The sequence below is a fragment of the Lathyrus oleraceus genome, chromosome 3 (assembly GCF_024323335.1).
Source record: "Lathyrus oleraceus cultivar Zhongwan6 chromosome 3, CAAS_Psat_ZW6_1.0, whole genome shotgun sequence".
In the NCBI taxonomy this organism is placed as follows: Eukaryota; Viridiplantae; Streptophyta; class Magnoliopsida; order Fabales; family Fabaceae; genus Lathyrus; species Lathyrus oleraceus.
In genome coordinates, this window is record NC_066581.1 from 169460802 (window position 1) to 169479948 (window position 19147).

Sequence of the window (19147 nt, forward strand, 5' to 3'; positions counted from 1 at the left end):
TTTTGCAGGTAATATTGGTTATTCAAACATCCTTCATTATAAGTTGATGGCGTTGTATCATGGATTGTGGATGACCTGTGAACTAAGCATCAAAGACTTGTTGTGTTATTCTAACTCTAACTATGCTATCAAGTTTATCTCAACGTCCTTTAATATTTGGCATCACTATGTTCTGATTCTTCACAATATTAAATGATTTCTCTCTATGGAATGACGAGTCAAACTATTTCATACTCTTAGGGAAGAAAATGTTTGTGCTGACTATCTAACAAAATATGAGGATGATAATGATGCGGTGTATCGGTCTTTTACGAATTCTCCTATTAGAATCATCAGTCTCTTATTAACTGACGATGTACTACTACTAAACAACTCAATATTTGATTTAAAAAAATTATCCAATTACATATCCTCTAATCATGTCAAATTCTTATACAATTTATCTGGAGGCCGTATCTAGGTCTTGATCATCAGGTTAACCATGATGATCTTGTAGTTTGTACAACAAAAACACCAACCATCCGATTCACTATTGTGGAGATGCACCAAAGTGACAGTGTAAAACTGCAGTTTGGCATGCAACAACAAATTTCAGGACCTCCGACGTGTTTGGGAGATTGGCATCAATAAAAAGTCGATGACCAATGGAATTATTCCGATTTGAGAGACTTCGTAAAATAGATGTGTCGTCATTGGAGGAATCGACGACAACACATCTTAAACGAACCAGTCATACATGGTGCTAGACCAACTCAACATTATATGGCATGATTTAGGTCGGTTACAATGCCACAATTTGTGTCTGAGGCAAGGTATTTGATTGATTCACGCCAATGAGCTTCGTCATCAAACGCCCAACAAAAAAATCCCCGCCCAAGAACAATGTCAACCCACCCAAACCCAACGACCAACCTCACACCATCACCCTACCATATACACCTAACCACCAAACACCCAACCTCACAACCAATTCATGACACACACCTAAACTCAAAACCAGGAATCAAACCCTAACCACCAACAACCATGCGCAACCACCACACTAGTCTATAGCCCAGATGATTCATACGATTCAACGTCATGCCATCGTAGCCCCCCCACTAATGAACACCCAAACATCTCATCGCCACAACACCCAACCATTGTTTGACTTTAGTACACCACATGAACCATTACTTTGTTTCCAAAATGATTCAATGTTCCAATTCGGGCAACCATACCGTCCACAAACCACCCAACTACATCGACCCAACTATGACAAGATGGGCACCGAACTCAATTAAGGAAGCGCCGTTGATGACAACCCCCCGGCTATTGGGGAGAAATGATGAAAAATCTATCAAACACCGCTGGACCTTCCACCAGACCTTCACACCAACCACCATTGCATCATGTCAGCACTCAAAGACCCCAAACACCTCAGGAAAATCGTGGGATACCTCGAAGACAGACTAACGCACCTGGATGTGGAACATGGGGCGTTTCAATTGGGCGGGTCATTGATTTTCTTGTCAATTGTTATGTATTTTAACTTTATATTATAATATTAATAATTATTTTTCATTTACGTATTTAATTTAATTATTTATAAATATAAAATATAAAACTAAAAGAAAAATTACATAGAGAGGATGCGCTACATGCATTGGCGCATACACATGATGTAGTGTATATATGTGCCAATGCAATTGACTTCAATTCATATATGCGCTCAAGTCATTGGCGCCTCTGTTCATTAGAAAATTAAATGCGACATTCCAACTGATGCATGCTTAATAAAACGTGATTTTTTCCATAAATATTTTGAAAAATATATTATTTTAGAATTTTAATTAAAAAATATGATTATTTTAAAAAAAATTCTAAAATGTATAAGTATCCTAGAATATATCATTCTATATTTTGGGATATATGGATGCATTTTCAATATTTATGAAAGCGTATATGATCAAAAAGTAAGAGAGAGATAGTCGTATAAATGTAGGATTTAATTTCTAGACAAATAATTATGAATTTTTAACACTAATATTTTATGTTTGCTTAATAATTAAGCTAGCTCATTGGTGCTGATCTGATCTGATGGAGAATTTAGCAGCCTTTGTCAAAATATTCAGCGTAATAACTAAGCCACTCCTCAAAATACACCCAATTGATAATCGAATCTAATACCTCAATTGTTATAAAGTACTTATCTCAAAGTTTTCTTTCTCACACACATGAGTTTCATTATCCTACAAATTTAGCCACCAATTTCTCTCTTCCTTCTTCTTTCTCTCAAACTCCTTCCATGTCCTGCATAAGTCTAAGACTTCCACCTGCTAAAAAGGTATGGAAAAGCTTCACCTCTAAACTCGGTAGTAAACTTCACACCATTCGTAAATCCAAAACCATGAAAAAACAAAGAAAGAATAAAAAAAACACGACAACTATCACCACCACTTCCAAAGCACCACCTAAGTTTCTTGCTACGAAGCGTTTTCGACGTAAAAGGTTAACCACGGTTAGAAGTTTATTATCCAGCTTCAACAAAAAGCCTGCACCTGTTTATATAGATAAGCTCTTCAAAGAGCCTCCTTCTGATTATGTAGGGTATTTGAAACCACAGACACAACCAGTTTACAAACCACGAACCGAAATAGCAGCGAAGGATTCTTCTGAGAAGAAAGAAGTGGTGCAACTAGAAGGAACAAGTAAGAGATGTGAGAAAGCTAGTGCTTCAGATGATGTGTGGGAGTCAGTGGCGTTAGCTTCACATCAAATGGAAGGAATTGATGAACGAGCTGAGGAGTTTATCATGAGGTTCAGAAAACAGATGGCTGCGCAAGAGAGATTAGCAAGAAGTTTGTAGTACATGTAGTTCTTGTTGCTGTGTAATAAAATTAATAAAAAATAAAGCAAGAAACTAAATCCATTTTGTTTGGTTAGATATTAAGAAAACTGGACTAGTATAAATATTATAAGTGTTGTAGATTATTAACGATTAGTTTGTATGGTTATTCTCTATCTGTGTCAATTTTGTTTACCTAATAGAATATGGCTAAGAAAATGAATTTCAATTTATGAATTGTGTACATGTTTTTTAAAGTCAATTTAGTGAGTAGATTACACATCCTTCTAACATTCCAATATAGGACTTTCATTATTGATGTTTAGTACTATCATGACATGATGCAATCCCTTGTTGTAAGTGACTCCCTTATTTTTATTAGTTTTTTGTTTATTATTTTTTTTGGATTTTGATTGAAACAACTTAAAAGTTGTTGTCTCTGAATTTCCAAGAATCTTTAATCATTGAAATGTCATCCATGGCCACTTTTCTAAGGATTGTCTCGATGTGTCTTAAATCTGTAGGAGATGGTTTAGTAATTTGGTACAAATTTAAGATCCCAAAACCTTATCCAGGGTAGTTATTTCATGATCCTGGTTTTGCATTCCTACAACTTCGCTCTTCTTCTTCCCCGAATCATTATGTTTTATTAGAGTAGCCTCTATAGTATTTGTGATTGGTAGATTGACCAATACGCGCCTCTTGAACTGCCTTTATTTTTGGATAAATTATCAATTTTATTTTTTAAAATGTCGCATTGATCATATTTAATAGATTTTTCTAAGACTTTATAAGAAGATTTTTGAATTAAATTAGTTTGTCTGTCTCTAAGATTTTTTATTTATTTATATTGATTTTTATTTTTCAATTTAAGGGAGGAGATAATATCGTTGGAGGTAGAGATAATTTATTCTAATTTATTTATTTCTTTTTGTTAGTTTTTTATAAATACAAAATAAATCTTGATAAGAAAAGTGAGAGGTTACTTCCTAGTCTTGATAATTTTACACGATATAAAAATTTGTTTATTTCTTACACTAGGATTCCATATCATCCTTATCATAGGATATGTATGCTCTCTTTCTTCTTTCTGGAATTCTTTTGAACTTTCTTCAATGATTTTTTGAACCTTATAAGGATAGTTTGGTCTTATATACCATTTTTCTCCACATTGATCACATGTAGGAATGGAAAAAGAGTTTTCTTCACTTTTCTTTCAGAGTCTTTGTTAGATACCAAAAAGTGCTTATTTGAGCTATCAAATATGGGCATCTTTCACTCCATTTCCTTGCTAAAGTGTTCAAAAACACCTTTGTTTTTGATGAATTGCAAAACAATGATAAGCGATCTTGGTACCTTTGATTTGTGCGTTATTGTGCAGGAATTAGGCATGAAATAATAGAAAATGAAGCCACAAGAAAGTTGGCAAAGGGACCAAAAAAAGGATGCATTCATCAGCTTGCTCGCTAGGCGAGGGCTGTGGCGAAGAGCTCGCTAGGCGAGCGCCCAGCGAAGAGCTCCAGTATTTTACAGTAGCAAACATCAGCAAACTCGCTAGGCGAGCAGCCAGCGAAGGGTGTAGCGAACACGTCCAGACTTGGCCAAAAGCGCAGCCAGCACTCACTCGCTAGGCGAGCCATTAGCGAGCTCCCAGCGAGCAATTACGGTAGCAAAACCTCCTAAGCTCGCTGGAGCGAAGGTTGAAGCGTGGGCTTCGCCTAGCGAAGGTTTTGTTCGCCTAGCGAACATGCCAATCTGGCAGAGGTTATTTCTTTGGGCGCAGGTGCCTCAGGTGCCTATTTTGGGGCTCGCTAGGCGAGCCATTCTGCTTGCCTAGCGAGCATGACAGCTCAGTAGCAGCTCTATAAGTAGCAAGGGCTACTTTTTGAAGCCATACCTTACACCTTCATACTTTTGTACTTTTTAGATATTTTTCAGCATTGCTCTAGAGAGCTTTTGTGACCTAGAAATCATTTCTCTTCATCTCTTAACAATTTTTCACAAAAAGAAGGTGGATTCCCATCCAATCTCGATTATTCGACTCGGATGTTGATCAACCTTCTTCCGAAACTTGACAATCAAGCTACCATGAAAATGAGTAGCTAAGTTCTTCATTTTGTCAAGGTTAGATGTAGATGATCATTAGCTTTGTGTGTAAATGGGATGATCTTCATTTGTAAACTCTTTAATGATGAATATATGGTGAAAACTTTGTTCTTATTGAAAACTCTTTGTGTTGGTTTATGATCGAGAGATGTTTACCAACTCTTTACCTAGGTTTTCATCCAATCTTGTTTGTTAGCTAGAGATAGTAATGAATGATTTTGTTCACCATAAGGTTGAACCAAAAAGTTGTCATTTTGATAGATTGTGTTAGAGATAAACAATGGATCAAAATGGGAAAACTCACAATGTGTGTTAGAGATAAACACATTGGGAGGACTTTGTGAAATAGTTTATCATCTAAAGGAGTTTATAAGTTTTGTTGATCGAACATATACATGCAAAGTGATCGTCGAACCCTAACTTTGGCAATATTTCTCAAATATTAAAACCAAATCTTTTACCGCATTTTATTACACTTTTATGCAAGACACCGTGACTAAAACCAAAAACCCCCTTGTTACTACGAGTTAAGAATTGAAACAACTGTCAAACGGCGGCGATATCTCACAATCCATGTGGAGACGATAACAAAAACCCGACACTTAAAATCACAATCAACAAAATGGCGCCGTTGCCGGGGATTGTGAGTTGATATTGCGAGCATCACAATAGTTGCTTAATTTTTAGCTTTTGAATTTTTGACTTGTGCTTGTAATTTGTTTGGTTTAGTGTGCAGCTTTCGTTTTATGCGAGGGCAGATTCCTGTGGACGAACTTCTTTTTGATCCAGAGATCGAAAGAACCGCAAGGAGGCTGAATAGCAAAACGAGACGAAGGAGGCAACAGGCTAGACAACGACAAGAACAAGTAGAAAGTTCTTCTACCACACATCCACCACCGTTCATACCAATCATGGAACCACCACCACCGCCCATTTCCACTCCATGTGTAAATAGTCCAAGGAATACTGCTCAGTTTGCCAACCACACGGGAAGGCAAGCCGAGATGAAAACGGGAACTCTTAATTTACTATATGGAAGTCCATTCACCGGAATGGACCATGAAGATCCCTTTGCTTTTCTCACCAAATTTTACGAGATAGCATTGGCGGCCGGAGTTGATCAAGCTCAAGAGCTTCCGTTGTTCAAAAGATTATTTCCCCACGCTTTGCTCGGCAAAGCAAAAGATTGGTACTTAGATCAAACACCAGCCGTCATGACAGACTAGAACGTGTTGGAAGAGAAGTTCATCGAAAGATTTTTCTCCCATAACCGGTTCATGGAATCCAAGACGGCCATCTCAGTGTTTTCACAAGGAACCAATGAATCATTAAATGAGGCGTGGGAAAGATTCAAATCCATGCTTCGGAAATGTAAAGGGCATGGTTTTGATGAATTGACTCAAATCCATATTTTCAAAAATGGACTTCAACCAAATTGCAAGATGTTGTTGGATGCTACCTCGGGTGGTTCTTTATTGTCTAAAAGCGCCGAAGAAGCTACAAATATCATAAATCGAATGGCTCTAAATGATCTTCAAAGTCAAAGTAGAGGCAACTCTTTGAAGAAGCCGGGAGTGCTTGAACTTGGGACGAACGATGCCATTCTTGCCCAAAACAAACTGATTTCACAACAAGTGGAACTCTTAACGCAGCAAATAAAAGAGTTGAGAGAACCTTCAAAAGCTAAACAAATAGCTTGTTGTGAGCTTTGCAAAGGTGAGCATGACACCGGATTTTGTCCACCTCCCGGGTTCGAAGAAGTAAACTACATGGCAAACCAACGGGACTACCAACCGAGACAACAACAACAACAACCTTATCAACCACATCCTCAAAATCAACAACAACAACACTTCCAAGGGAATCAAGGGTTCCAACCTAGGAGTAACTATTACCATAACCAAGGTTATGGGGGTGGTTCTTCTAGCCGTCAAAACCCTCCCCAAAATCCTTATCAACCTCAACAACCGCCGGTCGTAACGTCAAAATTAGAAGAGACATTGACACAATTTATGCAAATGTCAATGGCTAATCAAAAGAGCAACAATGCGACAATTAAAAATCTCGAGACTCAAGTTGGACAACTCGCTAAGCAACTAGCGGAACAACAACCCGATCCTTCTTTTTCGGCGAACACACAAACAAATCCTAAGGAGCATTGTAAAGCGATCACGACAAGAAGTGGGAGGGAGTTGATTAGTGAGAATAAAAAAAGAGATGAGAGTGAACAAAGAGAGGAAAAAGAAAAAAATGAGGAGGAAATATTGGAGGATAATATTGATGGTGAAGTGGGGGAGTGGAGTAAGGAGGAAGTTGAAAAGAACGAGGAGAATGGTGAAGTTGAAAAGAAAGAAAGTGTGGAAATTGAGAAAAATAAGAGTGATGAAGTAATGGTGGAGGAAGTGAAAAAGAAAAGAGCAAGAAGTTCTAGAGTTGCTAAAGGAAAGGAGGTAGTGAGCGCTACTCCAATCCAAAACCTTCCTTATCCACATGCTCCATCCAAAAGGGAGAATGAACGGCATTACGCCCGGTTCATGGATATTTTTAAACAATTACAAATCAACATTCCGTTTGCCGAAGCATTGGAGCAAATGCCCAAGTATGCCAAATTCATGAAGGACATACTTACAAAAAAGCGGAGGTATACGGAACCGGAGACCATTGTCCTAGATGCGAGCTGTAGTGCAATTATTCAAAGGACGCTTCTGAAAAAAGAGGTTGATCCGGGACGAGTTACTTTGCCGGTTAAAATTGGTGATATCTATGTTGGAAAAGGACTAATTGATTTGGGGTCAAGCATTAATCTTATACCATTGTCTATTGTAAAGAGGCTTGGCAACATTGAAATTAAGTCCATCCGGATGACGTTGCAATTGGCCGATAAGTCGACTACCCATCCTCGTGGCGTAGCCCAAGATGTTTTGGTTAAAGTCGATAAATTCTTTTTCCCGGTCGATTTTATTGTTATTGATATGGAAGAGGATTATGATGCTCCGCTCATTCTGGGCCGACCGTTCATGAAAACCGCGCGCATGATGATAGACGTTGACGACGGTTTGATGAAGGTGAGAGTCCAAAATGAAGAAGTTACTTTCGATCTATTCGAAGCAATGAAGCATTCAAAAGATAGAAGTGATAGCTTTCGCATTGATGTGATCGAAGAGGAAATTTTGGAGGTTTCTAAGCATATTCATGAGATATCTCCTATGGAGTTAGCTCTTGATGACTCATTTGAAGTTTTCACAGTTGAAGAAGAGCAAGCTCTTGATGAATGCTTAAGGGAACTTGATGGTTTAAACGAACTACAATCGTGGGAAGTTGAGGAGGAAGACTTGAAGAAGGAGGTTAATGACGAAAAAGCGCCTATTGAACTGAAAATGTTACCTTCTACTTTGAAGTATGTATTCCTAGATGAGACCGAAGCAAAGCCGGTCATCATAAGCAACCTTTTGTCAAATGATGAAGAAGCCCGTTTGATCAATGTGCTAAAAAAAAATCAAGAAGCCATGGGTTGGACTCTTTCCGATCTCAAAGGAATTAGTCCTTCCTATTGCATGCACAAGATCTTAATGGAAGAGGATTTTAAGCCGGTAGCTCAACCACAACGCCGCTTAAATCCTACTATGAAGGAGGTTGTTAGAAAGGAAGTTGTCAAGTTGTTGGATGCGGGAACGATTTACCCGATTTCGGATAGTCCATGGTTTAGTCCTGTGCATGTGGTTCCGAAGAAAGGTGGAATTACCGTGATCCGAAATGACAAGGATGAGTTGATCCATACTAAAGTTGCAACGGGGTGGCGAATGTGTATTGATTATAGGCGGTTGAATACCGCAACTCGAAAAGATCATTTTCCACTCCCGTTCATGGATCAAATGCTCGAAAGACTCTCGGGGCAACAATACTATTGTTTCTTGGATGGCTATTCCGGGTATAACCAAATTGCGGTTGACCCGGCCGATCATGAAAAGACGGCTTTCACATGTCCGTTTGGAGTTTTCGCATACCGAAAAATGCCCTTTGGGTTGTGCAATGCACCGGCGACTTTCCAAAGATGTGTGCAAGCCATTTTTGCCGACCTTATTGAGAAAACAATGGAAGTCTTCATGGATGACTTCTCGGTATTTGGTGGTTCCTTTAGTTTATGCTTGGCAAACTTGAAAACGGTGCTTGAAAGATGTGTGAAGACCAATCTTGTGCTTAATTGGGAGAAGTGCCACTTCATGGTGACCGAGGGGATAGTGCTTGGCCATAAAGTCTCTTCAAGAGGGCTTGAAGTTGATCGTGCTAAGGTTGAAGTGATTGAAAAGTTACCTCCTCCGGTGAATGTGAAGGGAATCCGAAGCTTTTTAGGGCATGCCGGGTTCTATCGGCGCTTTATCAAAGACTTCTCAAAGGTAGCTAAGCCTTTGAGTAATTTGCTAGCTAAGGACCATGTATTTCTCTTAACCGATGAATGTTTGCAAGCTTTTGAGACTTTGAAAGAAAAATTGGTTACCGCTCCGATTATAGTCGCTCCAAATTGAAATTTAAATTTTGAGCTAATGTGTGATGCGAGCGACTATGCAATTGGAGCGGTATTAGGCCAAAGAAAAGAGAAAAATTTTCATGCGATACATTACGCAAGTAAAGTTCTTAATGAGGCTCAAATTAACTATGCCACCACTGAAAAAGAATTACTTGCGATAGTGTATGCGCTTGAAAAGTTTAGGTCTTATCTTATAGGGTCTAAAGGCGTAGTGTATACCGACCACTCGGAGATTAAATATTTTCTCACCAAACCGGATTCGAAGCAAAGGCTCATTCGTTGGATCCTCTTGTTGCAAGAATTTGATGTTGAAATCATAGACAAGAAAGGATCAGAAAATTTGGTGGCGGATCATTTATCTCGCTTAGTTAATGTGGAGGTTACCGCTTCAGAGAAGGAAATCCGGGAAGAGTTTCCTGATGAAAAACTTTTCAAAATTCAAGTTAGGCCGTGGTTTGCAGATTTTGCGAACCACAAGGCTAGTGGTTTTGTGCCTCCCGACATAACTTCGAACCAAAAAAGGAAGTTTCTTTCGGATGCCAAGTATTACGTATGGGATGACCCGTACTTGTTTAAGTTGGGTAGTGATAACCTTTTAAGGAGATGCGTTACTGGCGATGAAGCGCAGAGCATCCTTTGGCATTGTCACAACTCGCCTTACGGCGGACACTATAATGGGGTGAGAACGGCCACTAAAATCCTTCAGTCAGGATTTTATTGGCCCACTATTTTCAAAGACGCACATACCCATGCGCAAAGTTGTGATAGTTGCCAGAGAAGCGGTGAGATTGGTAAGAGAGACGAAATGCCTCTCCAAAACATCCAAGAGGTTGAAGTATTTGATTGTTGGGGCATCGATTTTGTAGGACCATTTCCACCCTCTTATGGTAACGAGTATATGCTTGTCACAGTTGATTACGTTTCTAAGTGGGTTGAGGCGATCGCCTCACCTCGGGCGGATGCGAAAACGGTAATAATTTTTTTGAAGAAAAACATATTTTCCCGTTTCGGAACCCCCCGAGTGTTGATAAGTGATGGAGGGTCACACTTTTGTAATGCACCGTTGGAAAGCATTTTAAAACATTACGGTGTATCACACAGAGTGGCAACTCCGTATCACCCACAGGCTAATGGGCAAGCCGAGGTCTCTAATCGTGAGATTAAGAGAATTCTCGAAAAAACTGTGTCAAATTCGAAGAAAGAGTGGTCACAAAAATTGGATGAAGCGTTATGGGCATACCGTACCGCCTTTAAAGCTCCAATTGGGCTCACTCCTTTTCAATTGGTGTTTGGTAAAACTTGCCACTTGCCGGTCGAATTGGAGCACAAAGCCTTGTGGGCTCTGAAATTTTTAAATTTTGAAAAGGATTTGGCAGGTGAGAAAAGGAAGGTGCAACTGCTTGAGTTGGAAGAGATGCGCAATGCCGCATATCACTCAAGTTGGTTGTACAAAGAAAAGGTAAAAAAATATCATGACAAAAAGCTTCGAAAGAAAGAATTTGTGCCCGGACAGTTGGTCCTATTGTTCAATTCCAGGTTGAAGTTATTCCCCGGAAAGTTGAAATCAAAATGGTCCGGGCCATTTTGGGTCAAAGAAGTGAAAGAGTGCGGAGCTATTATCATTGAGGACATGGAAAAGAAGGAGAGTTGGACCGTCAATGGCCAACGTTTGAAGGTTTATCTCGGCGGTCATGTGGATCGCGAGAGCTGTGTTATTTCTTTGGATGCTCCTCTGTGAGCATCACACCGTCGAGCCTATCCGACGTTAAACAAGCGCTTGTTGGGAGGCACCCCAACATTGTAAGTATTTACAGTTTTTCTGTGGTGTCGTATTGGGATTCCAATTGTTAAACCTTGCTGAATGTACCAGGAATGCTGTTTTTGAAAAGGCAAATGCTGTCATGCTCGCTAGCTGCTCGCTAGGCGAAGCAGTAGCGAGCGGATTCGCTAGATGCTCACTAGGCAAAGCAACAACGAGCGTTGCGTGGCAGCACTAATTTAATTCTCAGCAGGCCACTCTTTTGGGCCCATAACCATTTTTAATGTGTTGCACTCACGAACTCTGAACTCACGCTCACAAACACTCTCTCACATTTCATATAACAACTCTAAACCCTAACATTGCATCCCTAACCTCCTGTGCATTTCAAATTCAACAGATCTCAAATCAGGTATGCCCCTTCTTCATTACTTTCTGTTTCCAATTGCTTGAAATTTCTGAACATGAGACATTTAGGGTGAAGTTGGTGGTGTGGGAATCTTTAGGTTTTGCATGTGGGTATAGAATTACATGTATCCTAGAACGATTCTTTGCATGATAAACCATTTTGTTTCTGAAAGGAATACCATGAGACTTAGGTTTTTCTGGAATTTGGTTGTTAAACATTGCAGAACCCAAAAACCCGTAAGATTCGCTAGCAGCTCGCTAGGCGAATCAGTGGCGCGCATTCGCTGCCACTTCTCTAGGCGAACCTGTAGCGAAGCTTCGCTAGGTTCTCGCTACGCGAAGCAGCAGCGAGCATGACAGTAGTTGGAATTCTGGTTTTGCTTTCTAATCTGTTTTGTGTTATATGGTTTCCTCTCTATGTCTGTGCAGATGGAATCCAGGTCCGGAGCTTCGAAAAAGAGAAAGGGCGGGAACACTTCCCGTCCCGTACCAATACAATTCGACACCGACAAATTTGTCGGGCCAAAGCAAGCCGCAAGATATATTGCTTTGGAAAAGCGAAAGATTTTGCCGGAAAAGAGATTTTTAATCAACCCTGAAGGCACGAACCGAACACTCGTCGGGTTGATTAACAGCAAAAAGTGGGACCGATTAATATCCCTCCTGGAGCATTACGATATCGCAACAGTGCGTGAGTTCTACGCGAACGCACTGCCGAACGATGACGAGCCATTCACATGGACGTCTAGAGTGTCCGACCGTCCTGTTGCGTTCGATCGGGATGCAATTAACCGTGTCCTGGGTGAACCGCTCCATCTGGGAGCCGAGGAGAGAGACACCTACCACCAAGATTTAAGGCTTCACCAGGATACTGATGCGATTTCTGCTGCCCTGCTTCTGAAAGGGAAATCAGTTGAGCTGAACCCATCTAGGGTTCCCATGAGATACCATAGGGAGGACATGACTCCCTTGGCTCAACTGATTCTTTTATTGGTTCTTACAAACATCGCACCCAAGTCTCATACTTCTACCGTGCCGATCCCAGTGGCACACTTGGTACACAGCATCCTCACGAACGTCCAGATTGATGTGGCGAGGATTATTGCTTTTGAGCTGAAGTCCGTGATTGAAAGCGGGCTAAAGTCGGGGCCACGAGTGAATTGTCCCTTGGCTTTCCCTTGCCTAATCATGGCTTTGTGCCTGCAAGCGAGGGTGAGGCTACCCTCTAGGGGTCAAGTAAGGATCCCGCCACCCATTGATGACCGGTACATGGCCAGGTATTGCAAACCGAAGAATGTTAGAAGTAGTTCAGCTGCTGAGGTTACCGGGGCTTCTGATGGTCCTGGTACTTCTACTCTAGGATCCGATCCTTTCCAGCAGGCTGTCTGCAACTACAACTGGGATTGGATGGCGGCAACTCAGCGCGCCATGCTCGATATGCACGATTCTATGCAGCTGTTACAGCTGCAGATGCGCGACCCCTCCGGAGAGCATTCTATGATGACACGTGAGCAGTTTCTGCAGCACGCGAGCTGGCCTGTGGACAGGCCTGTGTTTGGAGAGGGGGCGGGTGCTGGTGCGTCTTCTGGTGCTGCTGATGGAGATGATGATGATGATGATGATGATGATGATGAGGCTACCGGTTCTGAAGCCGGTACTGATGAGGGTTATAAGTCCTTGGAGGGCTAAGTTTATTCTATTTTTCATATTTTGTTTTATTTCTATTGTATTTTCAAATTTGTGTATTTTGATGTTGGTTATGTACTTTTGGGGTGTTTTGTCCCCCATGAACAATTTTAATTTTTGAAGTAATGTATTATTTATGTTTTAAATTTCGTTTGTTTTAATAAATTTTTGGTTAGTTGAGTGTCAAACCTTCTAGATTGGTTGCTCCTCAAAGAAGTATCCAATGAAGGTGCATCCGAGCTTGGATGGCAATGATAAAAATAAACAAGTGAATAATGCTAAGGTACATGGTTATCTCCGGCTAGAATTTTAGAATGCATTAAGAACTTTACTCTTTTTTGTAATTGAATATTGTCTTTTTGCAACACAATTGAATGAATGTTTCATCTAGGACTTAAAACCACAAATTGTGAGGAAACCTCCATTGTACACTTAAATGCTGGATTCTAAAAAGCCTTGTTGATTCATTTGATTCATGCTTTGTCTTTTATTATTGTGAATATGTGGAAGCAATTAGAAATGATCAAGGCACTTGTTTTTTTATCGAGCACAACCAGTTCCAAATACAACTTACCTGTGAGCAGAGAGAGTATTCGTTAACCCCTTTGAGCTTAAACAGTTGAATCTCAGCTTGAAATAAAGCGAGATTTCAAAAATCTTTTTTTCTTACAACCCGGAAAATTTTGATAATTGTTCTTTTGCCGTAAAAAGTCAAGAGCATTCACTTAGGGTGAGTAAGAAATAAGTTGGGGAGAACGAAAATGAGAATCGGTAAGTGCCACAACTCTTGAAAAACCGAACAAGCATAAATATATAATATATATATATATATATATATATATATATATATATATATATATATATATATATATATATATATATATATATATATATATATATATATATATATATATATATATATAATATAGAAAAGAGAAACATCTGTTTTGTAAATATGATGTGAAAGAAAAGAAAAAAATAGAGAAAATGAAAATGAATGCTTGCTTGGAAGAAAAATAGTGAAAAACAAAAATTGAGTGGTGAAATAAGAGTTGTGAAGGTTTCAAATGAGAAATAAATGGAACGAAGTTGAGATGTGTGAATAATGTACAGTGAATGTCTCTTTTGCATCGGCAATTTCGTTTTCAATGGCCTTAGAAATGACCCTTGTTTGTTAATCTAACCAAGCTTCGACCGAAAAGTCCTTAGTGATCTTCGTGCTTCCACATTACCATTTATAATTGTTAGACATTGTATGAATTGAATTGATTTCTTCATTGTTGTTGGAGAGTGAGATTATTCCCGCGGTTGCAAACGCGTAATTTCTTCAATCCTTATTCGAAGAGGAGAGATAGGGTGATTCATTCAAGATAATATTGTTGTGGATAGATACTTATTTCGCATTGCTACTAAGTTTTAATTCTTGTGTATTATTTTATTCTAACCGTTGGAAATTTGTATCTGCTGATTCGCTTGTGTTTGAGCCGTTTTATCCGATTTCGGAGAAACCTTTTTCTTAATGCAAATCCTCTTGTCCTTCAAGAGGCATACTTTGCTTGAGGACAAGCAAGAATCTAGTTGGAGAGAGTTGTTAGATACCCAAAAGTGCTTATTTGAGCTATCAAATATGGGCATCTTTCACTCCATTTCCTTGCTAAAGTGTTCAAAAACACCTTTGTTTTTGATGAATTGCAAAACAATGATAAGCGATCTTGGTACCTTTGATTTGTGCGTTATTGTGCAGGAATTAGGCATGAAATAATAGAAAATGAAGCCACAAGAAAGTTGGCAAAGGGACCAAAAAAAGGATGCATTCATCAGCTTGCTCGCTAGGCGAGGGCTGTGGCGAAGAGCTCGCTAGGCGAGCGCCCAGCGAGAGCCTAGCGAAGAGCTCCAGTATTTTACAGTAGCAAACATCAGCAAACTCGCTAGGCGAGCAGCCATCGAAGGGTGTAGCGAACACGTCCAGACTTGGCCAAAAACGCAGCCAGCACTCACTCGCTAGGTGAGCCATTAGCGAGCTCCCAGCGAGCAATTACAGTAGCAAAACCTCCTAAGCTCGTTGGAGCGAAGGCTGAAGCGTGGGCTTCGCCTAGCGAACATGCCAATCTGGCAGAGGTTATTTCTTTGGGCGCAGGTGCCTCAGGTGCCTATTTTGGGGCTCGCTAGGCGAGCCATTCTGCTCGCCTAGCGAGCATGACAGCTCAGTAGCAACTCTATAAGTAGCAATGGCTACTTTTTGAAGCCATACCTTACACCTCCATACTTTTGTACTTTTTAGATATTTTCCAGCATTGCTCTAGAGATCTTTTTTGACCTAGAAATCATTTCTCTTCATCTCTTAACAATTTTTCACAAAAAGAAGGTGGATTCCCATCCAATCTCGATTATTCGACTCGGATGTTGATCAACCTTCTTCCGAAACTTGACAATCAAGCTACCATGAAAATGAGTAGCTAAGTTCTTCATTTTGTCAAGGTTAGATGTAGATGATCATTAGCTTTGTGTGTAAATGGGATGATCTTCATTTGTAAACTCTTTAATGATGAATATATGGTGAAAACTTTGTTCTTATTGAAAACTCTTTGTGTTGGTTTATGATCGAGAGATGTTTACCAACTCTTTACCTAGGTTTTCATCCAATCTTGTTTGTTAGCTAGAGATAGTAATGAATGATTTTGTTCACCATAAGATTGAACCAAAAAGTTGTCATTTTGATAGATTGTGTTAGAGATAAACAATGGATCAAAATGGGAAAACTCACAATGTGTGTTAGAGATAAACACATTGGGAGGACTTTGTGAAATAGTTTATCATCTAAAGGAGTTTATAAGTTTTGTTGATCGAACATATACATGCAAAGTGATCGTCGAACCCTAACTTTGGCAATATTTCTCAAATATTAAAACCAAATCTTTTACCGCATTTTATTACACTTTTATGCAAGACACCGTGACTAAAACCAAAAACCCCCTTGTTACTACGAGTTAAGAATTGAAACAACTGTCGAACGGCGGCGATATCTCACAATCCCTGTGGAGACGATAACAAAAACCCGACACTTAAAATCACAATCAACAGCCTTAAAGTTTGTTTTCTGTGCTTTAGGAATTCTTTAAATTACGAAACATGAATTCCATGAATTGATTACTTTTACTTTGATACTCCTTATCTTCTGCCTCTACGTCTTTGATGCTTGTGGTTTTTAGTGAGATACTTTTCTTCTTTTTCTTGTCATCTTTTTTGTCATGACAAGTCTTTTTAGTTTTATCGTGTATTCTTGCAATTTTTCAAAAATGTGTATGTGTCCATAGTCATTAAATCCTTAAATTCAGAAATCGCAATGACTTTGAATTTTCAGTTATAGTTTAGGCATCTAAGAATTTTTATAATTAGTTCCTGATTTGAAAGTGTTTTTTCTAGAGTTCTCAAATGACTCATGATATGGATGAATCGTGTTTGCATTTGATTTATGCTCTCTTTAGGTTTCATTCTGAAGAGTTCACGCTCATGGCTTAATGTGCTCAACCTTGCCCTCTTTACCTATGTAGTTCCAACATGGATAATTTGGAAGATGTTCCACCTATTCAATTAATCAAATATGGATTGACATAATTTATTATTAATAAATTATATTATGGTCCAGTGTTATAAAACACTAATTATTGATGAATTATTTGATTGAATTTCATGTTTGGACCTAGATGGATTAGACAATTCATTTAATTCTAATAAGAGATCTATGCTTTCGTCCGTTTAATTATTTAAACATTACATTCAGTAAGAATCCTAGTATACTCATTATCTCCGACGACATTCTCATCAATCTTACAAGTTTAGCCACTCTTGATCACCATAATTATAAATAAATGCTATTAATTAAATTCTCTCCAAGGATATCATAGCCAAGAATTTAATAGAAATTACATTCATTGAATTTCATGTATATAATGCTACTGAGTTTGGTGTTTATGTTATTCTTCTGCAAATTATCTTCATGTACGATTAAAAGGATATGAAAATTTTGGCAATAGCAAATAAAAACACAAAACAATAGCATTTAGAAAAGAAAACTTATTTGTCTTTTCATTAACTATCATCCAAGCCAATATTTTCTTGGTAGTGGTTCCTTGTTTTTCAATCCATTTTGACCAATATGTTTAAAGATTATGAGTTTTAATTTTGTCAAAATCATACTAGTGAATTATAATATAACTACTTATTTATTTTATATACCACAACCTATTATGGTGGAATCAAATTTTGAGTATTTTGAATATATTTTATAGCTATTATTACTTGATAAAATTGGTGCATTTTGTTATTTAAATATATGAGTTGGAAAATATGGTTGGGGTCGTATCATTCATAAAAGTACCCAATTTTACATTAAAAAATCCCATATGATTTTAACTAAACATATTTGCTGCAATCCATGTTGGTTGGTGAATCCTATTTGATTGATCTTAACATTGCATATCTATTTTAATATGAAAAATATAGGAATTTTCTATTTCTCATTTTTTATCTAATATGTGTATGACTATTATCATATCATAAAGACAGAGATATACCAAAATTTATTCTATATCGGATAAAACTATATATATATATATATATATATATATATATATATATATATATATATATATATATATATATATATATATATATATATATATATAAATATAATTGTTATTCTAGCATAGTGATTTGAGTGATGATAAACATAATAATTGTATCACTAATCTGCATATTAGTTTCCTATTAAATAGGCCAATAAATTTAAATTAAATGCAAACAATAGTATTTTCTTTGCAACATAATAAATTGTTGACTCAATAAAATTGTGCTACTTTATAGCAAAAGTTTTAGGAAACTAAAAAAAATCTTTTAATCCACTTATTAGAATGTGGAGAGAGAAATTCCTCTTCATTTTTTCTAATTATATGTTTCAGAAAGAAAATGATTATTATTTTGGATCAATAATGAATCTCTTTATAGCTGTCAATACCGACATTAATATTACAATTTGATCATATTAATTTTGAAAATTAATTATAATAATAATATATCCCTTATTTGTGTCCTTTTTCCATCTATTTAGTGCCAATAAAATTTATTTCAATAACATTCTAGTAAATAAAATTGCTATGAATTTTATTTATGAAATAAAATATGATCTATTATTCATGCTCTTAAATGTTATATTAAGTTATTATTGTTATTGTGAAAATAAAAAGTGTGAAGATTATTTGAAAATAAAATTGTGTGTTAACTATTCATGAAGTTTATTTAGGGTTGTTCTTGATTCATATATTTCAATTACAACATGTGTATGATATTGTAGCATTGGAGATAGAATTGGATCTTTTCCACACGCTTGGAGATAATGGGTTCAATAAAGTGAACTCTTTGAAAATCTTTGTTGTATTAGACAAATAGTTATTAAATGTTTTGGTATAATTTTCTTGAAAGTATATATTTTTTTTTTGAAATTTTGAGATATTTAATTATTTCCATTCATTCTGTGTCATATTAAAGAATTAATTTTCGATTTATTCTATTATTGATCATTTTGATATTTTATGAATTTTGAATAATTTGAAAGTTAAATTGTACCCAAAATATTTTACATAATCAATTTTTTGAAATTTAATATTATATTTTGGAATAGTAGATGTTCTTAATTTCGTATATTCTTTTACCAGATATTACAGAATGCAAATCTTGCAATTATTATATAAATTAGATACTACTATTATTGTTTACATACTCATTTAAAATAAAATAATTATTTTGAATAATTCTAAAGATAAATTAAAAATTATATTAT

The 19147-nt window shown here is 37.4% G+C and overlaps 1 protein-coding gene across 1 annotated transcript; it reads left to right on the forward strand.

Moving 5' to 3' along the window:
• The first annotated feature begins 2138 nt into the window (after positions 1–2138).
• LOC127126049 (uncharacterized) lies at positions 2139–3060 on the forward strand. The gene has a single exon (XM_051054903.1). The coding sequence runs from the start codon at positions 2288–2290 to the stop codon at positions 2846–2848; it is 561 nt and encodes a 186-aa protein (XP_050910860.1). The 5' UTR covers positions 2139–2287; the 3' UTR covers positions 2849–3060.
• Positions 3061–19147: the final 16087 nt, after the last annotated feature.

Bases quoted from the DNA above. Each gene is read 5' to 3' on its own strand.
- LOC127126049 (XM_051054903.1), top strand. From the start codon at position 2,288: ATGTCCTGCATAAGTCTAAGACTTCCACCTGCTAAAAAGGTATGGAAA.